Source organism: Microcaecilia unicolor, chromosome 3, assembly GCF_901765095.1.
Source record: "Microcaecilia unicolor chromosome 3, aMicUni1.1, whole genome shotgun sequence".
Taxonomy (NCBI): Eukaryota; Metazoa; Chordata; class Amphibia; order Gymnophiona; family Siphonopidae; genus Microcaecilia; species Microcaecilia unicolor.
Genome location: NC_044033.1, coordinates 228,603,395 through 228,631,148, shown reverse-complemented (window position 1 = coordinate 228,631,148; position 27,754 = coordinate 228,603,395). Strand labels below are relative to the sequence as shown.

Genomic DNA, 27,754 nt, shown 5'->3' with positions numbered 1-27,754 from the left:
GAGTGCAAACTTTGAACGCAATTCGTTCTTTTAGTGGAAGCCAATGTAGTTTTTCTCTTAGGGGCTTGGCGCTTTCATATTTCGCTTTCCCAAATATGAGTCTGGCTGCTGTGTTTTGAGTGGTTTGAAGCTTCTTAATGATTTGTTCTTTGCATCTGGCATAGATGGCATTGCAGTAGTCTACTTAGCACCATTGATTGTACTAGGTTGCGGGAATACTTCCCTTGGGAAGAAAGGTTTGATTCTTTTAAGTTTCCACATTGCATAGAACATTTTCTTTGCTGTGTTTTTCGCATGATCTTCGAGTGTGAGATTTTGGTCAATTGTGACTCCCAGAATTTTCAGGCTGTCTGAGACCGGAAGGATGTAATCTGGGGTGTTTATGATATTGGGTTTATTTGTGTTGTATTGTGATGACAGGATGAGACATTGTGTTTTTTCTGTGTTTAGCTTTAGTTGGAATGCGTCCGCTCATGAGTTCATTATTTAGAGGCTGAGTGTGATTTCATTTGTGATTTCGGTTATGTCTTTTTTGAATGGGATGCATATCGTGACATCGTCTGCGTAGGTTATGGGTTGAGTCCTTGTTTGGATAGCGATTTGGCTAAAGGTGTCATCATTAAGCTAAAAAGGGTTGGTGAGAGCGGTGATCCTTGTGGTACTCCGCATTCAGGTTTCCATGGTGATGATGTTTCTGATTTTGAAATCACTTGATAAGATCTTGCTGTTAGGAAGCCTTTAAACCATCTTAGTACATTTCCTCCGATCCCGAAGTAGTCTAGGATGTTTGAGAGTATTTGGTGGTTGACCATGTCGAACGCGCTGGACATATCGAATTGTAAGAGTAGCACATTGTTTCCAGTTGCAATTAGTTGTTTAAATTTGGTTATGAGAGTGGTTAGTACTGTTTCAGTGCTATGGTTGGATCGAAATCCTGACTGTGATTCATGTAGTATTGTGAATTTGTTTAGGTAATTGGTGAGTTGTTTGGTTACCATACTTTCCATTAGTTTTACTGTCAGTGGGATGGATGCTACTGGTCGATAGTTGGTTGTGTCATTTAGTTTTTTCTTTAAGTCTTTGGGAATGGGTGTAAGTAGTATATTTCCTTTGTCCTTGGGGAAAAGTCTGTGTTGTAGCATGTAGTTCAAGTGTAATGTAAGGTCTGTTATGAAGCGTTTGGGGGCGAACCTTATGAGGCTACTTGGGCAAATATCCAGTTTGGAGTGGGTTTTGGAGAATTTGTTGAGTGCTTGAGTGATGGTATCTTCGGTTAGTAGATCAAAGTCATTCCAGGTTTGATCTGCTGGGTATTCGCCTGGAATAGGGTCCAGGCAATCCATACATTTTTCGTGATCAGTGGTGTTGAGTGGTAATGTGGATCAGAGCTTTATGATTTTCTCATTGAAGTATTTGGCAAGTTGATCTGCTGATGGGGTGTCTGTGCTGGCTGTGGTAACCGGTGTGGTGTCTATTAATTTATTCACGAGTTGATATAGTTTATGTGCATCTTTGTAATCTGGTCCTATTTTGGTTTTGTAATATACTCTTTTGGTTTGTCTTATTATATATTTGCATTTTCTTTGCATTTGTTTCCAATCTTTGAGTGTATGTTCATTTTTTGTCATGCACGTTCGAGTCTCCTGACTTGTGTTTTTAATTTTTTCAGTTCTTCGTTGAAGCAAGGTATTGAGCTGTGTCTTCATGTGGTTCTTGTTTGTAGTGGTGCTATTTCATCTAGTATGTTCCTGCATTTGTCATCCCAGTTTTGAAGATAGTGTTTGGAGTCTGTCTGTGTTGCCCATTCATTTTTGTAGATCTGTTGCCAGAATGCAACAGGGTCATTCTGTCCTCTAGTGGTGTAGGTTGTGCATTCTTGTTTGGTGTGCGTGTCTTTTTTCCACCATTGTAGGGCTACGTTTAATTTATGGTGGTCTGACCATGGTATGGCCGTCCATTTTGTATCTGTTAATATAAGGTTTGAGTCTAAGGATAGTTTGTGTGTGATGATGTCAATTGTGTGTCCCTTGGCATGTGTAGCTTGTGTATTAGGCAAGTTGAGGTCCCATAGTTGTAGGAAGTCTTTGCAGTCACGTGTAATGAGAGGAGCACCCTCAGAAATTTAAACACTCACATGGCAATCACTCAGGACCACTATTGGGTGAAACATAATGTCAGACTTGTGAGTTCTTGTACCAAGTATAGCGCTTCTGAGCCCAGTACTCGAACCAAGTTGTGCTTGGCAGACGGACAACCCCGGGTTTCACCTGCGCTGACCGCCGTTCCCCAGAGGTTGAGCTCCTAGGTGCAGGCGGCCCGCAGGACTTACAAGACGGAGCTGGAACGGGGTGGTGAACATATCGGCCAGGCAGGCAGCAGGTCAAGAGAGTAATCCAGGTACAGGCAAAGTCAGTAGGCAGACAGCAGGCAAGGGAGTAATCCAAGAACAGGCAATGTCAGTAGGCAGGCAGCAGGTCAAGAGAGTAATCCAGGTACAGGCAAAGTCAGTAGGCAGGCAGCAGGCAAGAGAGTAATCCAGGCACAGGCAAAGTCAGCAAAGAGGGACAAAGTAGAGAAGAAGCACACTACTGAGCAAGTAGAACCTACCAAAGTAGAAGCCGAAGCATGAAGTCCAGGAAGAGCTCAGATAATAAAGTGCTGGTGTCTGACATCAGCAGGGACCAGCAGGGAGAAGGAGCACAGCCATAGGACAAGAACAGGGGAAGGAGGAAGACCAATAGGAGAGAAGCAAGGGAAGCCAGGCAGAGAGAGAGAGCAGACACAGGTGCGTGGAAGCATAGCAATCAAGGAGCCTGCAGCCAGAGAACAACACAAACATGGCTCAGGGGTGTGCCAGACAAGTGTGTGTGTCGACGGGACCCCACGCAGCCCAAGGACACTGCTTGTGTTGAGGTAGGGGACATGACACAAAACACTTCATTCATTGGGTCGCTCACTCACTGTTGTGATATTTTGTGTGGAAAAATGTGCTATTTTGTGCTCAGTACAATTGTGCCCCAATAGTGCAATAATGTGCACAAAATAGCACTCTCATTATATTAAATTATTGGATTTAGTACAGTTTCCTGGTTATATTCTATTTAGTACATAAGTACATAAGTATTGCCATACTGGGAAAGACCAAAGGTCCATCGAGCCCAACATCCTGTTTCCAACAGTGGCCAATCCAGGTTACAAATACCTGGCAAGATCCCAAAAATGTACAAAACATTTTATACTGCTTAAACCAGAAATAGTGGATTTTCCCCAGTCCATTTAATAACGGTCTATAGACTTTTCCTTTAGGAAGCTGTCCAAACCTTTTTTAAACTCCGTTAAGCTAACCACCTTTACCGCATTCTCTGGCAACGAGTTCCAGAGTTTAATTACACATTGAGTGAAGAAAAAGTTTCTCTGATTTGTTTTAAATTTACTACATTGTAGCTTCATCGCATGCCCCCTAGTCCTAGTATTTTTCAAAAAGCGTAAACAGTCGCTTCACATCTACCCGTTCAACTCCACTCATTATTTTATAGACCTCTATCATATCTCCCCTCAGCCGCCTTTTCTCCAAGCTGAAGAGCGCTAGCCGCTTTAGCCTTTCCTCATAGGGAAGTCGTCCCATCCCCTTTATAATTTTCGTTGCCCTTCTCTGCACCTTTTCTAATTCCACTATATCTTTTTTAAGATGCGGCGACCAGAATTGAAGACAATATTCGAGGTGCGGTCGCACCATGGAGCGATACAAAGGCATTATAACATCCTCATTTTTGTTTTCCATTCCTTTCCTAATAATACCTAACATTCTATTTGCTTTCTTAGCCGCAACAGCACACTGAGCAGAAGGTTTCAACATATCATCAACGACGACACCTAGATCCCTTTCTTGGTCTGTGACTCCTAATGTTCCTCTTTCCCACATGCATCACTTTGCACTTGCTCACATTAAATGTCATCTGCCATTTAGATGCCCAGTCTCCCAGTCTCCTATGGTCCTCTTGTAATTTTTCACAATCCTCCCGCGATTTAACGACTTTGAATAACTTTGTGTCATCAGCAAATTTAATTACCTCACTAGTTACTCCCATCTCTAGGTTATGTATAAATATGTTAAAAAACAGCGGTCCGACCACAGACCCCTGGGGAACCCCACTAACTACCCTTCTCCATTGAGAGTACTGACCATTTAACCCTACTCTCTGTTTTCTATCTTTTAACCAGTTTTTAATCCACAACAGAACACTACCTCCTATCCCATGATTCTCCAATTTCCTCTGAAGTCTTTCATGAGGTACTTTGTCAAACGCCTTCTGAAAATCCAGATACACAATATCAACCGGCTCACCCAGTGGTGTGCTGGTAAATGTTTAACAACAGGCTCTCTCCCCGGTCCCCCTCTGCACCCCCCCAAATTGCAGAGCTTGTTATGGCCGGGGAGAGAGCCTGGGGGGTGGGGTGGGGGGGTAGGGTGGCAATGCATTACTCCAGGGAAAAAAAATTTAATGATCCCAGGTTCCAATCTAATTCATGTTTAATGTGGAATAAAATGCCATAAATAAATAAATATAAACTTTTAATGTTGAGCACCTGATTCTCAAAGTGAACATATTCCAAACACTATAATGAAAATAAAATTATTTTTTTCTACCTTTGTTGTCTGGTGACTGTTTTTCTGATCATGCTGGCCCAGTATCCGATTCTGCTGCTATCTGTCCTCTTAACTCAGTTTCCAGGGCTTCCTTTCCATTTATATATTTCCTTTCCTCCTTTCTTCTTCATTTCTGGTCCTCAGCTTCTGCCTATTTTCTTCATCCATGTGCAGTTTTTCTCCTCTCTTCCTTTTCCCTCATCTCATCTCCTTCCTCACTCTTCCCTCCCCTCCATCCATGTCCAGCATTTCTTCTCTCTCCCCTCCTCTCCTCTCCCCTGCCCTCCATCCACCCATGTCCAGCTACCCTTCTCTCCCCTGCCCTCTATCCACCCATGTCCAGCAGTGACCCTCCTCTCCCCTGCCCTGCATGCACCCATACCCAGAGACCCTCCTCTCCCCTGCCCTCCATCCACCCATGTCCAGCAGTGACCCTCTCCTGCCCTCCATGATCCACCCATGTCCAGCAGTGACCCTCCTCTCCTCTCCCCTGCCCTGCATGCACCCATACCCAGAGACCCTCCTCTCCCCTGCCCTCCATCCACCCATGTCCAGCAGTGACCCTCTCCTGCCCTCCATGATCCACCCATGTCCAGCAGTGACCCTCCTCTCCTCTCCCCTGCCCTGTATGCACCAGCGACCCTTCTCTCCCCTCCATCCACCCATGCCCAGCGACTCCCTTCTCTCCCCTTCCACCCCCTCCCGACTTGTTCAGCAAATTCTCCTGCTTCCTCCCTCCCTCCCTACTCCCTCCCTCCCTCCGGATCCAGTCCCTCACCGACCCTGCCTTGGCCATCGAATTCTTCAGGGCAGGCAGTGTTGCCTGCCCGCTGCCATCGCTGACTCTCCTCCGCCGCCCGATCGTGCTTCAAAATGGCCACTGAGACTTACAGAAGTCGGTGAGGGACTGGATCCGGGGGGAGGAGGGAGGGAGAGCTGGCTCGCCCTTTCCAACAACCGGCTCGCAAGTCCGAGCAAAATTTAACAACCGGATCTTGCGAGCTGGAGCAAGCCGGCTCCAGCACACCACTGGGCTCACCTTTATTTATTTATTTAGATCACTTATACCCCGCCTATTACCACATAAAGCAGCCCCTAAGCGGCTTACAATGAACTAATGGAGTAGTTACAATGACAGTAGAGAGGGACCGGAGGAAGAAGGGAAGGGAAGGGAATATTAATACAATATGTAATCAATAAGTAGGTAAGGAACAGAAAACAAAAAGAAGAGAAAACAGGAGTCCAAAATCAGATCTTGACTCGCTGAGACACTCAAGGCAGGAAACCAGATCCCGCGAACAGGACAGGAATGTGGGCAGTAGCCAATGGCTGGGATCGGCGAACCAGGAGGAAACAGGGCCCCTTCGACGTGCAGCACTATCCGAGCACGAAGCAGCCGCAGAAGAGAAGACCAGCTGCCCGATCAACATGTTTGTTCACCCCTTCAAAGAAAAGTAGTAGATTGGTGAGGCAAGATTTCCCTTCACTAAATCCATGTTGACTTTGTCTCATTAATCCATGATTTTGAATATGCTCTGTAATTTTGTTCTTAATAATAGTCTCTACCATTTTGCCCCGCAACGACGTCAGACTCACCGGTCTATAATTTCCCGGATCTCCTCTGGAACCTTTTTTAAAAATTGACGTTACATTGGCCACTCTCCAATCTTCTGGTACTACGCTCGATTTTAAGGATAAATTACATATTTCTAACAATAACTCCGCAAGCTCATTTTTCAGTTCTATCAGTACTCTGGGATGAATACCATCCGGTCCAGGAGATGTGCTACTCTTCAGTTTGTAGAACTGCCCCATTACATCCTCCAGGTTTACAGAGAATTCATTAAGTTTCTCCGACTCGTCAGCTTCGAATACCATTTCCGGCACCGGTATCCCACCCAAATCTTCATCGGTGAAGACCAAAGCAAAGAATTAATTTAATCTCTCCACTACAGCTTTGTCTTCCCTGATCGCCCCTTTTACTCCTCGGTCATCTAGTGGTCCAACCGATTCTTTTGCCGGCTTCCTGCTTTTAATATACCTAAAAAAAATTTTTACTATGTGTTTTTGCCTCCAACGCAATCTTTTTTTCGAAGTCCCTCTTAGCTTTCCTTATCAGCGCTTTGAATTTGATTTGACATTCCTTATGCCGTTTCTTATTATTTTCAGTCTGTTTCTTCTTCCATTTTCTGAAGGATTTTCTTTTAGCTCTAATAGCTTCCTTCACCTCACTTTTTAACCACACCGGCTGTCGTTTGGTCTTCCGTCCTCCTTTTTTAATACGTGGAATATATTTGGCCTGGGCTTCCAGGATGGTGTTTTTGAACAGCATCCACGCCTGATGTAAATTTCTCACTCTCGCAGTCACTCCTCTAAGTTTTCTTTTCCCCGTTCTTCTCATTTTATCATAGTCTCCTTTTTTAAAGTTAAACGCTAACGTATTTGATTTCTTATGTATACGTACTTCAAAGCTAATATCAAATCCGATCATATTATGATCACTGTTATCAAGCGGCCCCAGCACCATTACCTCCCGCACCACCAAGGACTAGGTCTAGAATTTTTCCTTCTCTCATTGGTTCCTGTGCCAGCTGCTCCATAAACCTGTCCTTGATTTCATCAATACATACAAAAAAAAAAGCAACACTGGGCCTTCAAGAGAGAGACAACAGCTGTCCTTTATTGTTACAAAGACCCGACACGGGCTGTGTTTCGGCGCACAAGCGCCTGCCTCAGGGGTCAGACAAGGTCTTTGTATAGTATAAGCAGCAGTAGTCAGACAAACGTGCAGTGTCGCTAGCTGAAGCTGGACGTGCCTTCAGTCAAACAGCATGTCCAGCTTCAGCTAGCGACACTGCATGTTAGTCTGACTACTGCTGCTTATGCTATACAAAGACCTTGTCTGATCCCTGAGGCAGGCACTTGTGCGCCGAAACACGGCCCGTGTCGGGACTTTGTAACAATAAAGGACGGCTGTTGTCTCTTTCTTGAAGGCCCAGTGTTGCTTTTTTTTGCGTGTATTGTATGCTTGTAGGCTGCAAAACCCTCACTTCTGTGCTCTTGATTTCATCAAGGAATTTTACCTCCCTAGCGTGTCCCGATGTTACATTTACCCAGTCAATATCGGGGTAATTGAAATCACCCATTGTTATTGTGTTGCCCAGTTTGTTTGCATCCCTAATTTCCTTTAACATTTCTGCATTCGTCTGTTCATCCTGGCCAGGCGAATGGTAGTAGACTCCTATCATTATCCTTTTCCCCTTTACACATGGAATTTCAATCCACAGTGATTCCAAGAAGTGTTTTGTTTCCTGCAGAATTTTCAATCTATTTGATTCAAGGCTCTCGTTAATATACAATGCTACCCCTCCACCAATTCGATCCACCCTATCACTACGATATAATTTGTACCCCGGTATGACAGTGTCCCACTGGTTATCCTCCTTCCGCCAGGTCTCAGAGATGCCTATTATATCTAATTTTTCATTTAGTGCAATATATTCTAACTCTCCCATCTTATTTCTTAGGCTCCTGGCATTCACATATAGACATTTCAAACTGTGTTTCTTGCTCCTTATATATATATCATGCTTAGTACTTGACAGTATTAATTTGATTTACCAGTGAAGTTAGAGATTTTTTGTGTTGTGTTTTGGTTCACCAAAGCCTCAGTTCAGCCAGGCGAGTTTCTCATCTCATTGGACCTCTTCATATTCCAATTTGTTCTTCTCACACGGGAAATTTCTCTAGTTTGCGATCCGGTTGTAAAGAGCAACTCATCAAGAAACTTCAAACAGCACAGAATACTGCAGCCAGACTCATATTTGGAAAAACAAAATATGAAAGTGCAAAACCCCTAAGAGAAAAGTTACACTGGCTTCCACTTAAAGAACGTATCGCGTTCAAAGTCTGCACTCTAGTTCATAAAATCATTCACGGAGATGCCCCGGCCTACATGTTAGACCTGGTCGATTTACCACCCAGGAACGCTAAAAGATCATCCCGCACATTCCTTAATCTTCACTTCCCCAACTGTTAAAGACTAAAATACAGATTAACACATGCGGCTAGCTTTTCCTACATGAGTACGCAGTTGTAGAATGCATTGCCACTTAACCTAAAAACAATTTACAAACTAACTAACTTTCGTATATCTCTGAAGACCTATCTCTTCAACAAGGCATACCACAACTATCAATAACTGTAAATGTAACACATCACCACTTTACCTTATATTCTGAATTGTTCTCTTCCTATATCTGTTTGCTTAATTCTATTATGTCATCCATGTTCTCTATGTAACTCCAATTGTTACCTTTCACTCTGGTATGGCGAACATCATAACAGAACATTGTAAGCCACATTGAGCCTGCAAATAGGTGGGATACAAGTACAACAAATAATAATAATAATCCTGGGAGATCATTTTCAATTCAAGGCCATGCCTTTTGACCTAACCAGTGTACTTCTTACATTTTCAAAAGTTATGGTGGTGGTGGCAGCCTTTCTTCACCAGCAAGGGATCCAGGTATATTCTTACCTGGACATTTGGCTAATTCATAAGTACATAAGTGTTGCCACACTGGGACAGACCAAAATGATTTGTAGTAGTAGTAGTAGAATCCTGTTTCCAACAGTGGTCAAATCAGGTCACAAATACCTGGCAAGATCCCAAAAATGTACAAAACATTTTATACTGCTTATCCCAGAAATAGTGGATTTTCCCCAAGTCCGTTTAATAATAGTCTATGGACTTTTTCTTTAGGAAGCTGTCCAAACCTTTTTTAAACTCTGCTAAGCTAACCGCCTTTACCACATTCTCTGGCAACGAATTCCAGAGTTTAATTACACGTTGAGTGAAGAAAATGTTTCTCTGATTCGTTTTAAATTTACTTCATTGTAGCTTCATTGCATGCCCCCTAATCCTAATATTTTTGGAAAGTGTAAACAGATGCTTCACATCTACCCGTTCAACTCCACTCATTATTTTATAGACCTCTATCATATCTCCTATCAGCAGCCTTTTCTCCAAGCTGAAGAGCCCTAGCCGTTTTAGCATTTCCTCATAGGGAAGTCGTCCCATCCCCTTTATCATTTTCGTTACCCTTCTCTGCACCTTTTCTAATTCCACTATATCTTTTTTGAGATGCGGCGACCAGAATTGAACACAATATTCGACTTGCGGTCACACCATGGAGCGATACAAAGACATTATAACATCCTTATTTTTGTTTTCCATTCCTTTCCTAATGATACCTAACATTCTATTTGCTTTCTTAGCTGCAGCAGCACACTGAGCAGAAGGTTTCAGTTGTCCATTGCGAGTCCCTGGTTTATATGTTAGACCTCATAGACATACCAGCAAGGAATACAAATAAATCATCACACACATTCTTGAATCTCCATTACCTCAACTGCAAAGGCCTCAAATATAAATCAATTTATGCATCTAGCTTCTCCTATATCTACACGCAACTTTGGAATGCATTACCAAGTTCCATAAAAGAAACGCACGATTTGGTAGCCTTCCGGAAACTATTAACCTGTTCAAAGAGTCTTATCATTTAGACCTATCTCAATGAACTATCGTCACAACTTTACTAGAGCAAACCAACATTGAACTCGTTTTATTTGTTTACTTTAATCTCATTGATATTATTGAATGTTTATACTTTATCCTTGTTCTCAAATATCAGAACTGAATGTATATCTTCTCATTTCTAATTTCTATTACATTTTCTGTACCTTAACGCAATAATATTCTGTATTTCTCATTCCGATAATGGCGTTTGCCATTGCGGCATAATGTAAGCCACATTGAGCCTGTAAGGAGGTGGGAAAATGTGGGATACAAATGCAGCAAAATAAATAAATAAACATATCATCAACAACGACACTTAGATCCCTTTCTTGGTCCGTAACTCCTAACGTGGAACCTTGCATGACGTAGCTATAATTTGGGTTCCTCTTCTCCACATGCATCACTTTGCACTTGCTCACATTAAACGTCATCTGCCATTTAGACGCCCAGTCTCCCAGTCTGGTAAGGTCCTCTTGTAATTTTTCACAGTCCTCCTGCGATTTAACGACTTTGAATAACTTTGTGTCATCAGCAAATTTAATTACCTCACTAGTTACTCCCATCTCTAGGTCATTTATAAATATGTTAAAAAGCAGCAGTCCCAGCACAGACCCCTGGGGAACCCCACTAACTACCCATCTCCATTGAGAATACTGCCCATTTAACCCTACTGTCAGGTTCTCAGGTTCAGAGCCCGCGGGGCTGGGCTCTGGAGCAAACGTGAGCCCTTGGGCTGCTGACGAGGAGCGACAGCAGCAGGCAAAACCCACCAACCAACACTGGGTAAGCACACCGGCAGGGACTGCAGGCACTGCCCAGCGAACCGGAACACATGGACTGGAATCCCCCGGACTGGGGAACACAGGACTGGAACACTGGACTGCAATCCCCTGGACTGGAACACACACCGGACCGGAACACACTGGACTGGAGCACACCCGACTGGAACATACACCGGACCGGAACACACTGGACTGGAGCACACTGGACTGGTCCCCCGGACTGGAGGACACAGGACTGGAACACGGGACTGGAGCACACTGGACTGGTCCACACAGCTTCACCTGCACTTAGCTACTAAGCCCCCCAAGAGTTGAGCTCATGGGTTTGAGTAGCCGGCAGGACTTACTGGACGACACAGGGACCAGGACTAGACAAGCTGAACTGAAGTGCACCTAACTCCTAAAGACCAAAAGTGTTCCTAAGCCCAGCACCAACAGAAAAGCTCCTAAGCCCTCCACTAACAGCAGTGCTCCTAACAGAAACTAACAGGGGTGCCCCTACGCCCTACACTAACAGAAGTGCAGGGAAACCACAAGGGAAAAGGAAGGGAAGACAAATGCCAGACCTAACACTGTTACTTCCTAAGCACCAAGCTGCAGCAGCTAAACATGGGTTCTCACCCTGGTGCTTCCTAAGCACCCAGCTACAGCAGCTAAACACAGGTCACGAGGAAACAAGCAGGAAAGCCAAATACCCAAACAACAAAAGGTGCTTCCTAAACACTTACTCACAAGGGAGCTCCCAGCACCAAACTCCAGCACTGCACTAACAGCAGTGCTACACACCGTAACAAAAGGGAAAAACAGGGAAGTCAAACACACAAGTCACAAGTGCACACTGCACTACACTAACCTGGACCTAAAGCAAGTAGCCAGAAGCAAACGCCACTGTTGCAAAGGCTCTGAAGGAAACAACACCACTTCCTTATCAAGGCCCTCCCTGATGATGTCACACTCCCTAGCCCCAGGCAACAGCACACTGACCCAGAGAGGCCCAATCCACACCAATGCAAAACCGTGAAGCACTTGAAGCCAGTACACCCAAAGAGAGGTAGAGCAACTCAGGCAACACACACACAGGTGCAGTATAGTGAAACAATTAGAGCCATGCTGCTGGAAGCTGCCAGCACAGAGAGACAGAGCCAGCTCAGAAAGGACAGAGAAAAGAAACAGAAACCAGCAGGAAAGAGGTAAGTTTGAGAGGGGTTCAGACCCCAATCATAACAGCACCTCCCCCTCAAGGCTCCCGTGTCCCCACGGGAGCTCCAGTCTCAAAAGACAATTTAGGTCTCCATGGGTAGCTGTGATGAAATCTCCCAATGGGTTTCACAACATAAATCTGGGCGGCTGGGCAGGACGTGACAAGTACATCTGGAACTAGGAAACCAGAATGGCTTTGGCCGCCACGAGGCTCTTTAGAACGGCTGCTAGGCAGGATCAGAGTCTTGGATGCAACAAGCGGAGTTCTATTCAACAGGAACCATCTCCTGAAGGAGTCCACAACTTCCTTGACTTCCTGGCACTCCACTGTAGCAGCCAGAACTGGGCTAGAGCCCACACCCATCCTGGAATCTGAAGCCAGACAAGAACTCGAACTGGACTTCAGACTAGACCTTGCCCCTTGGCTAGAGCTGGAACTCAGAAGGAGTTCAACATCTTGGCTGAAATGGGAACTCGGAGTAGACTCAGCATCTTGCCTGAGACTGCAACCTGGTCCGGCCTCAGCCTCTTGGCCGGAACTGCCACTCAACTCGGACTCAGCATCTTGGCTGGACTCGGTACTCAGCATAGACTCAGCATCTCGGCTGGCACTGGAACTCGCTCCGGACTCAGCATCTTGGCCGGAACTGCAACGACCCGGACTCAGCCTCTTGACCGGGACTGCAACTTGACCCAGACTCAGCATCTTGCCTGGGACTGGAAATCCAACTTGACCCGGACTCAGCATCTTGCCTGGGACTGGAACTCCAACTTGACCCAGACTCAGCATCTTGCCTGGGACTGGAAATCCAACTTGACCCGGACTCAGCATCTTGGCTGGGACTGCAACTTGAGCCGGACTCAGCATCTTGCCTGGAACTGGAACTCCAACTCTCACCGGACTCAACATCTTGACCGGAGTTGCAACTTGACCCGGACTCAGCATCTTGGCCGGGACTGTAACTTGACCCGGACTCTGCATCTTGCCCGGGACTGTAACTCAATTCTGATTCGGCATCTCGGCTGAACTCTGCACTCGGTGCAGACTCAGCACTCATCGTGGACTCGTCATCTTGGCTGGGCTCTGCACTCGGTGTAGACTCAGCACTCATCGTGGACTTATTGTCTCGGCTGGACTCTGTACTCAGTGCAGACTAAGCACTCATCGTGGACTCAGTATCTCGGCTGGCCTCTACACTCAGTGCAGACTTAGCACTCATCATGGACTCATCACTCGGTGTAGACTCAGCATCCCGGCTGGGACTGCAACTCGATCCAGACTCAGCATCTTGACTGGAACTACAACTCGCTCCAGACTCAGCATCTTGACTGGAACTACAACTCGATCCAGCCTCAGCATCTTGACTGGAACTACAACTCGATCCAGACTCAGCATCTCGACTGGAACTGCAACTCGATCCAGATTCAGCATCTTGACTGGAACTACAACTCGATCCAGATTCAGCATCTTGACTGGAACTGCAACTCGATCCAGACTCAGCTTCTTGGCTGCCACTGCTGCAACTCGATCTGGACTCAGCATCTTGGCTGCCACTGCTGCAACTCGGAGTGGACACAGCATCACGGCTGGCCTCAGCACTCGGTGTAGACTCAGCCCACAGCGTGGACTCAGCAGCTCGGCCAGGACTGCAACTTGACTTGGACTCAGCATCTTGACCGGGACAGCAACTCTCACCGGACTCAGCATCTTGACTGGAACTGCAACTCGATCCAGACTCAGCATCTTGACTGGAACTGCAACTCAATCCAGATTCAGCATCTTGGCTGCCACTGCTGCAACTCGCTCCGGACTCAGCATCTTGGCTGTCACTGCTGCAACTCGCTCCGGACTCAGCATCTCGGCTGTCACTGCTGCAACTCACTCCGGACTCAGCATCTCGGCTGCCACTGCTGCCACTCGATCCAGACTCAGCATCTTGGCAGGCAAAACCCTTCAGGCTGGACTCAGAAGTTTGGCGGGAAAAATCAGGAAGCCACCTTCTTTCAGCTTGGGCTTCCGGAGTATCCCGCAGGGCTGGATCCGAGAGAAGCTGGAAGCGATAAAAGAAGAGCTTGGTAGAAGGGTCAATAGCAGAAACTGGGTTCTCTTCGAACCCAAGCCAGGAGACACGCCTTCTCTCCGCTGCAGCTTCAGGAGTATTCTTCAAGGCTGGATCAGACAAAAGTGCAACCCGGTAATCCTGGAGTGTCAGAAACGGATCCAGATCAAAAATGGGGTTGGAACTGGGATCCAAACTGGTACTAGGAGGCTCAGTAGACAGCGCCACTTGAACTGGATGCAGAGACTTGGCTTGAAGCGCTGCTTGGACTGGAATCGGAGACTCGGTCGAAAGCATCCCTCGGACTGGACTCGGAGACTCGAATGGAAGCGTCACCTGAACTGAGATAGGCGGCTCGGTTTGAAGCGCCCTCTGGACTGGACTTGGAGGCTCGGTCAGAAGCATCCCTCGGACTGGACTCAGAGGCTTGAGTGGAAGCGCCACCTGAACTGGGATAGGAGGCTCGGTTCGAAGCGTCCCATGGACCAGGCTCCGAGGCTTGAGTGGAAGAGCCCCTTGAACTGGCATCGGAGGCTCAGTGAGAAGCCCTAATCGGACTGGACTCTGAAGCTTGGCTGGACGCGCTGCTCGGACTGGATTCAGAGGCTTGTCTGGGCGCGATGCTTGAACTGGACTGGACCTCTGCTGGGCCCAGAGCGTGGAATTCCCAAGACGTCTCCTTTCAGCGACAGCTTCAGGAGTATCCCACAAAGCTGGATTCAAGACCAGGCTGCGGCGATATTCAGCGAGTGTGATAAAAGGGTCCATATCTGAAACTGGGCTTTTAGCGATTCCAAGCCACCGGACACGTTTTCTCTCAGCTGCCGCTTCGGGGGTCTTCTTCAAAACAGGATGAGACAAAAGTTTCCCACGATACTGACGAAGAGTCATAGAAGGATCAAGAACAATGATGGAGCTGGACCCCAGCTGGGTCAGCTGGGCGGGGGTTCTTGCCGGGCTCATGGCCTTCGCAATCTGTCAGGTTCTCAGGTTCAGAGCCCGCGGGGCTGGGCTTTGGAGCAAACGTGAGCCCTTGGGCTGCTGACGAGGAGCGACAGCAGCAGGCAAAACCCACCAACCAACACTGGGTAAGCACACCGGCAGGGACTGCAGTTCCAGGGACTGGAATCCCCCGGACTGGGGAACACAGGACTGGAACACTGGACTGCAATCCCCCGGACTGGAACACACACCGACCCGGAACACACTGGACTGGAGCACACCCGACTGGAACAATTTTACTTTAGTTGGTGCTGCGCGGGACCCATGCAGAGAGGAAAAATCGAAGAAAAAAAAAAAAACAAGCAAGCAAGTGCAGTCAGGGATGTCCAAATTAAAAGATAGTAAAAGGGGGAATTGAACCAGCAACCTTTTGATTACAAGCTCAGTGCTCTAGCCAGTGCACCACTGATTAGACATCCTTTCTTTTCCATTAGGTCTCTCCAAGTTTCTGTCAGCCAATCACAGCTCATTTAGCTGACATCTGTGTCAGCTAAACAGCGGTGACTGGCTGACAGAAACTTGGAGGGACTTAATGGAAAGGGAAGGACATCTAAGCACCTGAATAATGTGGTTCACTGGCTAGAGCACTGAGCTTGTAATCAGAAGGTTGTTGGTTTGATTCCCCCCTTTTACTATCCTGGTAATTTAGACGTCCCTGACTGCACTTGCTTTTTTTCTTCCGATTTTTCCTCTCTGCATGGGTCCCGCACAGCACTAACTAAACTAAAATTACTTCGGGGACCTGCATACTGCTGTCATGGAGCTGGGGATGACATTTGAGGCTGGCTTACAAGTTGGGAAAAAAGTGTTTAACATTCGGTTTTTTTTGGTGGGAGGGGGTTAGTGACCACTGGGGGAGTCAGGGGAGGTCATCCCCGGTTCCCTCCGGTGGTCATCTGGTCATTTAGGGCACTTTTTTGGGACCTGTTCGTGAAAAAAACGGGTCCAACAAAAGTGACCTAAATTCTCTCTGAAAACGCCTTTCTTTTTTCCATTATCGGCCGAGCACACACATCTCTGCTCAGCCGATAACCACGCCTCAGTCCCGCCTTCACCACGCCTCCGACACCCCCCCGTCAACTTTATGCGTTCCCGCGACGGAGTGCAGTTGGAAACGCCCAAAATCGGCTTTCGATTATACCGATTTGGGCACCCACAAGAGAAAGACGTCCATCTCCCGATTTAGGTCGGAATTTGGGCGTTTTTCTCTTTCGAAAATAAGCCTCTTTGTCTCATTAATCCATGCTTTTGAATATGCTCTGTAATTTTGTTCTTAATAATAGTCTCTACCATTTTGCCCTGCACCGACGTCAGACTCACCGGTCTACAATTTCCCGGATCTCCTCTGGAACCTTTTTTAAAAATCGGCGTTACATTGGCCACCCTCCAATCTTCCGGTACCATTCTCTTCTTTTTGAGTCTGTGTTGGGAGCTTACTTCTAATTTAGCTTAAGTTGGGTGACTGGCGGAAGGCCAGCACTGGTGGGGATGGGAATATCTCTTTCAGTAATTCATCCTCCTGGAGTAGAGGCTGCAGATCTTTTATGATTTTTCTTAATTTTTCCAGCTCTGGGTTGTATGTCACTATAAGGGGGATTCTGTCTGTGGCTTTTTTTTCTTTGTACTGTAGCAGATTTTCCCTGGGTATTTTGAGGGAGGAGGCAATATTCATGGAGATTATTTTGGGGTTGTAGCCTTTCTGTTCAAAGGATGCAGTCAGAGTTTCTTCTGATCACAATGGATGTAGAATCACTATACAGCAACATTCCCCATGCGGATGGCATAGCTGCATGTGGGAAGCTCCTAAAAACATCCACACTGGGCCATCAATACTCACCAGAAACTATTACAAAATTAATCAAATTTATTTTAACTCGCAACTACTTCCACTTTAATAATGATATCTATCTACAAATGACGGGCACTGCGATGGGCACCAGGACAGCACCCCAATATGCCAACCTCTTTATGGCTGAGCTGGAAGAGACATTTCTGAATACATATCAGACCAAACCCCTAAAACACTACCGGTACATCGATGACATTTTTATGATTTGGACTGAGGGGGAAGAAACTCTGAAACAATTTTACAATTCCTTCAATACATACCATCCTACAATCAGATTCAAAATTGTCTACTCCCCAGAAAAAGTCAATTTTTTGGACACCACAGTCTCAATCAGCGATGGCTATGTACAAACATCTATATAAAAGAAACCCACAGACAGATGCAGCTACCTCCACAACTCCAGATTCCACCCTTCACATACAAAAATATCCATTATTTACAGCCAAGCCACAAGATACCACTGTATCTGCTCTGACCCAGGGGACAGAGACAGACACCTTGAAATCCTGACTGCATCCTATGAACAGAAAGGCTACAACCTCAAAATAATCTCCAAGAATATTGCCTCCTCCCTCAAAACACCCAGGGAAAATCTGCTACAGTACAAAGAAAAAAAGCCACAGACAGAATCCCCCTTATAGTAACATAGAACCCAGAGCTGGAAAAATTAAGAAAATCATAAAAGATCTGCAGCCTCTACTCCAGGAGGATGAATTACTGAAAGAGATATTCCCATCCCCACCAGTGCTGGCCTTCCGACAGCCACCCAACTTAAAACACAAGCTAATTAGAAAAGGGGAAGAATGTCCGTGAAGGGCAATAAAAAAAAAAACACAAGAAAAAGAAAGAAACTGCTCCCGGTTTCCTCCTGGTGCTTTGGCAAACAGTCCCAATAAACAGTTCCTAATAAACCACTTCTTCAAGCTTGAGCAAACACTTTCCCACAACCAGCTTCCTCCCGCTGTGAACAGTTCACACAGGGGGAGTCAATAATCTCTCTTCAAACAGCACCTTTAACACACAGTTCATAACAGCCTGAACTCGCTTTGGGGAGAACAAAAAGGTCCCACCCTTTCTTGGGTCACTCTCAATACACTGACCCTTCTCCCTCATGACTCTTTTCCTGTCCCCTTGCAACCCAGCTGCCATACCACGAGTTCACCAGCTTTTTCAGCTTTTTTCCTAAGGAATGAGCCCAGGCTGTGAGGTCCATCGGCTCCTCTGGGTTCTCCTCTCTCTCCCTCTCCTCAGCCTCTTGCCATTCCATGGGCTCCTCGTCCCACCCACTTTTCAGCTGTTCCTCGTTCACCTGATTACCCTCCAGGGGCCCCTCCCTTGCCTTGTCAAAGTTCTCCCCTGTGACCTGCTGGGGAAGGTAATCTCTATACCAGGGCTTGCGCCGGGGCTGCTGGGTAGTGTAGTCTTTTTCTCTCCTCCATTTTTCAGGGGGTACTAACCTTTCTCTTCTCTCTCTCTGGGGAAGTAGTAAAGGCAAGGCTCTGTTCTGTCTCCTTTTGCTCTTGAGCCTCCTCACTCCTTCCCCTTCCACTTGCATCTGCTCCACCCCTTCACAAGACGCAGCCTGCCTCCTGAAATTCCTGAATGTCCCCATTAGCTTTCACATAAGATGTTAATGGCTCAATGGCCAATGAGAAAAACAAGGGCGAGAGTAGAGAACCATCTGCCAAATCGGAAAGAAGTAGAGAGATCGTGGATGCTTTCCAAAGTGCTCTGCTCAAACAGATGGTGACGGAAACCACGAGGGAGGGAGCAATGCTGGATCTGGTGCTCACAAATGGGGATAGTGTGTCAAATGTCCGAGTGGGTGCACACCTGGGAAGCAGTGACCATCAAACGATTTGGTTTGATATAACGGCTGAAGTGGAGGGCAGCCACTCTAAACTCAAAGTCCTGGATTTCAAGCGTGCTGACTTTAGTAAAATGGGGGAATACCTGAGGAAGGAGATGATGGGCTGGAGGACGTACATGAAGTGGAAGGGCAGTGGTCCAGGCTGAAAGAAGTAATAAATAGGGCCACAGACCTTTATGTAAGGAGAGTAAATAAAAGCAAGAGAAAAAGGAAACCGATATGGTTCTCCAAGCAAGTGGCTGAGAAAATAAAGGCTAAAGAGTTAGCGTTCCAGAAATATAGAAAATCTCAAGAAGAGGAACACGGGGAGGAATACCGGATGAAACTGAAAGAAGCCAAGAGAGAGGTACGTCTGGCGAAGGCACAAGCGGAAGAACAAATGGCTAGAAATGTAAGGAGGGGCGACAAAAATTTCTTCAGATATATTAGTGAAAGAAGAAGGACTAAAAAGGGAATTGTGAGACTAAAAGATACAGCGAACCGCTATGTAGATAATGATGAAGAAAAAGCCAATTTGCTAAATAGATACTTTTGTTCGGTTTTCACTGAAGAAAATCCTGGAGAAGGACCGCGAGGGACTGGCAAAGTACACCTGACAATGGAATGGATATAGCACCGTTCATGGAAGAGAGTGTGTATCAACAACTTGGAAAGCTAAAGGTGGACAAAGCCATGGGACCGGATGGGATTCACCCCAGAATATTGAGGGAGCTCAGAGAGGTTCTGGCGGGTCCTCTTAAAGATTTGTTTAATAAATCCTTGGAGACGGGAGAAGTTCCGAGGGACTGGAGAACGGCGGAGGTGGTCCCTCTTCACAAAAGTGGTGATAGGGAAGAAGCTGGAAACTACAGGCCGGTAAGCCTCACTTCGGTTTTTGGAAAAGTAATGGAAGCCATGCTGAAGGAAAGGATAGTGAATTTCCTAGAAGCCAATAAGTTGCAAGATCCGAGACAACATGGTTTTACCAGAGGGAAATCGTGCCAAACGAATCTCATTGAATTCTTTGATTGGGTAACTGGAGAATTGAATCATCGACGTGCTATAGACGTAATCTACTTAGATTTTAGCAAAGCTTTTGACACGGTTCCCTACAGGTGGCTCTTAAATAAACTGGATGGGCTGAAGATAGGTCCCGAAGTGGTGAACTGGATTAGGACCTGGTTGACGGACAGACGACAGAGGGTGGTGGTAAACGGAGTTCGCTCGGAGGAGGGAAAGGTGAGTAGTGGAGTGCCTCAGGGATTGGTGCTGGGGCCGATTCTGTTCAATATATTTGTGAGTGACATTGTCGAAGGGTTAGAAGGTAAAGTTTGCCTATTTGCGGATGATACTAAGATTTGCAACAGAGTGGACACCCGGGAGGGAGTGGAAAGCATGAAAAGGGATCTGAGGAAGCTAGAAGAATGGTCTAAGGTTTGGCGATTAAAATTCAATGCGAAGAAATGCAAAGTGATGCATTTAGGGAGTAGAAACCCACGAGAGCCTTATGTGTTAGGCGGGGAGAGTCTGATAGGTACTGAGGGGGAGAGGGATCTTGGGGTGATAGTATCCGAGGATCTGAAGGCGACAAAACAGTGTGACAAGGCGGTGGCCGTAGCGAGAAGGTTGCTAGGTTGTACAGAGAGAGGTGTGATCAGCAGAAGAAAGGAAGTGTTGATGCCCCTGTACAAGTCGTTGGTGAGGCCCCACCTGGAGTATTGTGTTCAGTTTTGGAGGCCGTACCTCGCGAAGGATGTTAAAAAAATGGAAGCGGTGCAAAGAAAAGCTTCGAGAATGGTATGGGATTTGCGTTCCAAGACATATGAGCAGAGACTTGCTGACCTGAACATGTATACCCTGGCGGAAAGGAGGAACAGGGGTGATATGATACAGACGTTCAAATACTTGAAAGGTATTAATCTGCAAAAAATCTTTTCCGGAGATGGGAAGGCGGTAGAACGAGAGGACATGAAATGAGATTGAAGGGGGGCAGACTCAAAAGAGATGTCAGGAAGTATTTTTTCACGGAGAGGGTGGTGGATGCTTGGAATGCCCTCCCGCGTGAGGTGGTGGAGATGAAAATGGTAACGGAATTCAAACATGCGTGGGATGTGCATAAAGGAATCCTGTGCAGTAGGAATGGATCCTCAGAAGCTTAGCCAAAATTGGGTGGCGGAGCAGGTGGGGGAAGAGAGGTTGGTAGTTGGGAGGCGAGGATAGTGGAGGGCAGACTTATACGGTCTGCCAGAGCCGGAGATGGGAGGCGGGACTGGTGCTTGGGAGGCGGGAAATACTGCTGGGCAGACTTGTAGGGTCTGTGCCCTGAAAAAGGCAGGTACAAATCAAGGTAAGGTATACACATACAAGTTTATCTTGTTGGGCAGACTGGATGGACCGTGCAGGTCTTTTTCTGCCGTCATCTACTATGTTACTATGTTACCTGCCAAACCTACAGCTTTCTATATAGCCCACCATGAATCCTAATCTGTGCATTCGGTTCCAGATAAAGGGCCCATATGCCCTCTAAAAATCTACCCATTTTGCACTCTCTGGAGGGCTCAGAACTGAACCCCCATCCCACTCTATCAAACACTTTCTTAGCGTCAACTGCCAACAGCATGGATGGTTAACCATCTCTCAAAGCCTTCCAGATCATAAGTACATAAGCACTGCCACGTGGGAAAAGACCAAAGGTCCATCAAGCCCAGCACTCCGTCTCTGACAGCAGCCAATCCAGGCCCCAAGAACCTGGCAAAACCCCAAAATGTAATAATTTATTTATTTATTTATTGCATTTGTATCCCACATTTTCCCACCTTTTTGCGGGTTCAGTGTGGCTTACAATATGAATTAAATGTTAGAAATACAATTTGTTACAGATTGGTTATGGATTACATTGTGCAGAGTTATGCGAAACAGTTGAGGTGTCGTTAGGGAATGTAACAATGGAACATAAACATTGAAACTTTGGAAGGAAACCCTGGGAGCTTGGAGGGCGATAAAAAGGCATGAGGATATATGGTATATATCTTTCTGTGAGTAAAGGTATGAGAGATGTGATATTACGGGAATGAGAATTCAGAGGTGAATGTATGATGTATTAGTGAACATTAAGTGTGGCCTTTATGTGTTTTGTTTCTTTCCGTAAATTTTTTTTCGAAAAGATGGGTCTTCAATAATCTGCGGAAGGAAGCTTGCTCGGTGATTGTTCTTAAGATGCGCGGCAGTGTATTCCAAAACTGCGTGCTCATGTGAGAAAAGGTTGACGCGTGTAGCGCTTTGTATTTCACACCCTTGCAATTGGGGAAGTGGAGGTTAAGGAAGGTTCGGGATGATCTTTTGGCGTTTCTGGTTGGTAAGTCTATCAACTCGTACATGTAGGCTGGGGCTTCGCCGTGAATGATTTTGTGGACTAATGTGCATATTTTAAAAGTGACGCGTTCCTTGAGTGGGAGCCAGTGCAGTTTCTCTCGTAATGGTTTTGCACTTTCATATTTTGGCTTTCCAAAGATGAGTCTAGCTGCTGTATTCTGGGCTGTTTAAAGTTTCCTCAGTATTTGTTCTTTGCAACCTGCGTATAGTGAGTTGCAGTAATCCAAATGGCTGAGCACGAAGGATTGCACTAGGCTGCGAAAGACGGATCTTGGGAAGTATGGTCTTATCCTTTTCAGTTTCCACATGCTGTAAAACAACTTTTTTGTTGTGTTGTTAGCGTGAGTTTCAAGCGTTAGGTGGCGGTCGATAGTGATTCCAAGGATTTTTAGCGTTTCAGAGATTTGAAGGTTCAGGTTTGGTGTGTTTATGGCTGTGAATTCTTTTGTGTTGTATTGGGAGGTGAGAATCAGGCATTGAGTTTTTTCTGCATTTAATTTCAGATGAAATGCATCCGCCCATGTGTTCATGATGTGTAGGCTTTGATTGATTTCGTTGAAGATTTCGTTAATGTCTTGTTTGAAGGGGATGTATATTGTCACATCATCAGCATATATATATGGGTTGAGGTTATGGTTTGATAGGAGTTTTGCCAAAGGGATCATCATTAAGTAGAAAATGGTTGGTGAGAGAGGTGATCCTTGTGGTACTCCACATTCAGGTGTCCATGCCTTGGATGTGGTCGAATTTGATGTGACTTGATACGAACGTTGGGTTAGGAACCCTTCGAACCAATTCAGGACATTTCCTCCAATGCCAAAGTATTCGAGTATGTGTAATAGGATTCCATGGTCAACCATATCGAAGGCACTTGACATGTCAAATTGTAGGAGGAGTATGTTGTTGCCCGTTGCAATTATTTGTTTAAATCTGGTCATAAGGGTGACTAATACTGTTTCTGTGCTATGATTCGACCGGAATCCTGATTGTGCGTCATGCAGTATTGAGTGTTTGTTTAGATAGTTTGTGAGTTGTTTGGTTACCAGTCCTTCAGTTATTTTGGTTATTAGTGGTATGGATGCTACTGGCCTGTAGTTGGTTATTTCACTTGTGTTTTTCTTTGTGTCCTTAGGAATTGGGGTGAGTAAGATTTTTCCTTTTTCTTTTGGGAAGAGTCCGTTTTGTAGCATGAAGTTCACATGGCTCGTTAGGTCTATTATGAATTGTTGAGCAGATTTCATGAGGTTGTTTGGGCACATGTCTAGTTTGCAGTGGGATTTGGCATATCTTTTGAGAGTTTCAGAGATGAGGTCTTCTGATAGTATTTCGAATTCGGTCCATGTTCTGTCTGCAGGGTATGTTCCTTCTTCTGGGTCTAGACAATCTAAAACTGTGGCATACTCAATAGGGCTAGCAGGTATTTTGAGTCGTAGTTGTATAATTTTCTCCTTGAAGTATTTTGCAAGGTTGTCCACATCTGGTACATCTTTGCCGTTGTTTGTAACTGGTGTGGTGTCTAGCAGTTTGTTCACAAGGTTGAAGAGTTTATGTGTGTCTTTGTAGTTTGGTCCTATTATTGTTTTGTAATGTAGTCTTTTGGTCTGTTTTATGGTATATTTGTATTTTCTCCGAAGTAATTTCCATGCGTTCAGTGTTTGTTCGTCTTTCTTTTTGTTCCATTCTCGTTCTAGTTTCCTGACTTGTGTTTTAAGTTTTTTCAGCTCTTCGGTGAACCATAGATTTGTCTTTTTCCTGTGTGATGTTCTGGTTTGGATTGGGGCGATTTTGTCAAATGTTGTTGTACATAGATCGTCCCATTCTTGGAGGAATTGGATGGTGTCAGCGTTTGTTGATAATGATCAATGGACTTTTCCTTCAGACCCCCTTTAAACTCAGTAAGGCCAGTTGTCGTCACTACCTTCTCCGGCAATGAGTTCCAGAGTCTGTCTACGCGCTGAGTAAAGAATAACGTTCTTCAATTTGTTTTAAACCTACCACATTCTAATTTCATCTTGTCTCCCCTGGTTCTATTATTGTTAGAAAGTGTAAACAAACGCTTCACATCTGTCCGCTCTACCCCACTCATTATTTTGTAGACCTCTATCATATCACCCCTCAGCTGTCTTTTCTCCAGAGTAAAGAGTCCTAGCCGTCTTAACCTCTCCTCATAGGGTAGTTGTCCCATCGCTTTATAATTTTTGTCGCCCTTCTTCTCTGCACCTTCTCTAATTCCTTTATATCTTTTTTGAGATGAGGCGACCAGAACTGAACACAATACTCCAGGTTTCTGTCGCACCATGGAGCAATATAACGGCATTATAACATCCTCATTCTTGTTTTCCATCCCTTTTCTAATAATACTCAACATTCTGTTCGCCTTCTTAGCCGCTGCAGCACATTGAGCTGAAGATTTCAACGTCCTATCTACGATGACTCCCAGATCCCTTTCCTGGTCTGTAACTCCTAAAGTGGAACCTTGCATGACATAGCTGTAATTCAGGTTCCTCCTTCCCACATGCATCACTTTGCACTTGTCAACGTTGAACGTCATCTGCCATTTGGACGCCCAATCCCCCAGTCTCATGAGGTCTTCTTGTAATCTTTCACACTTCTCCTGCGATGAGACGACCCTGGATAACTTTGTGTCATCTGCGAATTTAATTACCTTACTAGTTACTCCCATCTCAAGGTCATTTATAAATGTTAAAAAGCAGCGGTCCTAGCACAGACCCCTGAGGGACCCCACTAACTACCCTTCTCCATCGAGAATAGTGACCATTCAACCCTACTCTCTGCTTCCTATCTTTTAACCAGCTCTTAATCCATAATAATACACTACCTCCGATCCCATGACTCTCCCTTTGTAGTCTTTCATGAGGCACTTTGTCAAATGCCTTCTGAAAATCTATATATACAATATCCACCGGCTCCCCTTTGTCCACATGTTTGTTCACCCCCTTGAAAAAATATAGTAGATTTGTGAGGCAAGACTTCCCTTCACTAAATCCGTGCTGACTTTGTCTCAGTAGCCCATGCTTTTGTATGTGCTCTGTAATTTTATTCTTAATAATAGCCTCCACCATTTTTCCCATGGACTCTTGCATGCAGCCACTCTGCAGAATGTCATTGAATACCTTGGTGAGTCTGGGTGTCAGGCTAGCACTAGGTCTTGTAGATCTTTACTGTGTAGCCACGGAAGCCTGGAGCTTTGCCCATATTCAGAGTTTGTATAGCCTTCCTTATCTCCTCTTCATAAATCATCCTATCCAACGTTTGTCTACTCTCCTCCATTGAGTGATGGTAACAGACACTTCTCCAGAAAATCAGCAACCTGCTATTCTCTCACCTACACTTCACTCTGATGCAAAGTTTCATAAAACCTTTTAAATGCTTGTTTAATGTTCTCATTTTAATGTACCATATCCCTACCACCACCATCACCTCTACCATCTTTAATTTGTGAAATATTTGTTGGCCCATTTTAACTTTTAATTCGTGAGCTAACAGCCTCCGCCCTTTATTCCTCTATTCATAATATAAATATTTAAGCCTCTCTAGATGAAAAGCAATTTCTACATTCTGCAATCTTCATAGTTCACACCTTGATTCACTCAGCTGAAATGTATATATACATTTTTAAAAAGTGCTTATTTCAGCCAGGGCTGTACACAGGGGATTAAGAGAGTTATTCTCCGTAATTCCATGTAGTTTAATTTCTGTTTCCAAAATGAAACCAAATAAAATTGTGGCCTCAATACTTTGTTTCAGTGGTGTCGCAACAGATGGCCTAGGTGGGCAAGGGCCCATCCACTCTGCTTCAGCCCACCCAGTAGCAATGCACCTTTTCTCTGACTGGCAAGGATCCCCAAGTCCCGCCAGCTGAAGACTTCCTCCTGTAGCAGACAGAACTCCTAGAAAGTTCAGCAGTCATTGCCAATGTCCCTGGGCCACGGCTGGCATACTGAGCAAACTCAGTTTTCACAAATGCGTAAAAACTAAGCATGCACAGTTTGCTGGCAGTAATAGTGATGGCTCAGGGACAGTGAAGCTGATTATTGAGCTTGGTAGGAGCTCCGACTGTTGGAGGAGGAGGTCATCTACTGGGGGATGGGGGGATGGAAAGCAGAGAGAAAATTTTGTGCCCACCCACTTTGTACTCAGGCCCACTCAAAATTGGCCATCTGGATGTGCTACTGGTATAGGGGAAAGTAACTGATGATAGTGGGAAAATCTGTCTGAACTGGTTTCAGTATTTTGGACTACTGATATTTCCACATTTTTCCTGGTGATCAGGATTTCTGGGCCTGTTCTCCATCAGCAGCAGAAGGAAAAATCACCATCACTTCAATATTTCACTATCAAAATGAATATTTAATATTCTGACAGATTGATGTTGTTTTCCTTTAGGTCTGGGCAGTGTTCTTTCAATCTCTGTGAAGGACTATCAGGACAGGGGGATAAATATCCTCTGTGAATCTGCAGGATGGTATCCAGAGCCTGAAGTGACCTTTAGACAAGAAGTTGGGCAGAGTCTGATACCAGCATCTGAAACAGAATTACAAAGGCAGAATGGTCTGTTCAGCATCAAAACTTCCCTACTTATGAGAACAAATCAGTATGACAAGATTACCTGTCATATTAGAAACACTGTAATGAACCAAGAGAGAGAATCATCGATTTCTATAGCAGGTCAGTCACAGTCACAAAAATAAGCTTCAGTAACATAGAGTGTTCATATGATTGAGATCTAATATCATGAAACTGGTAGCACCTCGTAGTTTCGGATGCACAGAAGGTTATTACCATCTCTTCCGTCTCTCCCATGTGAACATTTCTTTATTTGATTCCTCTGGTATAGCTCCGTTTTCAGATTAGGAATTCTCAAATATGGATTGTGATATTCTATTTAAAGTTCAATCACCTGGTTTCATTTCTTTTTCAGGCATATTTTTCCAGCGGGTCTCCCGTTGGATGGTCTCTCTCTCCATCCTTCTGGCGTCTGTGATAATCCCATGTGGTTCACTGGTTGTATTGGTTATTTACCACTTGAGGAAAGAAAGACACAAGAAAGGTAAAGCATCTCCCCCATCCGTCCCCCCCATCCCCATATTCTAGCAGTGTCTCGGGAGATTTACAGGAGGAGAGAGGAGTGAACAATTGGAGTAGATGGATGGGAGGGTGCCTGGCATGGGCAAAGGTTTGGTAGGTGAGGGGGGCATTGCCCCTCCCAAACAATCTGTTCTTATCTGGGTTGGTTGTGAATGGCATCATAGGTGCCATTTATAAGAAGCATGGGGAAGCTAAGCCTCCCCAGCCCCAACCGCTAGCTTACCCTTCCTGCTCCACTTGCTCTCCTGCCTGAGTCCATGGCAGCAACACCAACTGCCAGCTTCTCTTCCCTTTCCTTCCCT

At 45.4% G+C, this 27,754-nt stretch overlaps 1 protein-coding gene across 1 annotated transcript in view; it reads left to right on the top strand.

The window, feature by feature from the left end:
• LOC115466349 (butyrophilin subfamily 1 member A1-like) overlaps window positions 1–27,754 on the top strand; it is a 292,649-nt gene that overhangs the window by 87,269 nt on the left and 177,626 nt on the right. The window contains exons 4-5 of the mRNA XM_030197538.1: window positions 26,751–27,032; window positions 27,286–27,414. Coding sequence (XP_030053398.1) covers window positions 26,751–27,032; window positions 27,286–27,414 — 411 coding nt within the window. The remainder of the gene's footprint in view (window positions 1–26,750; window positions 27,033–27,285; window positions 27,415–27,754) is intronic.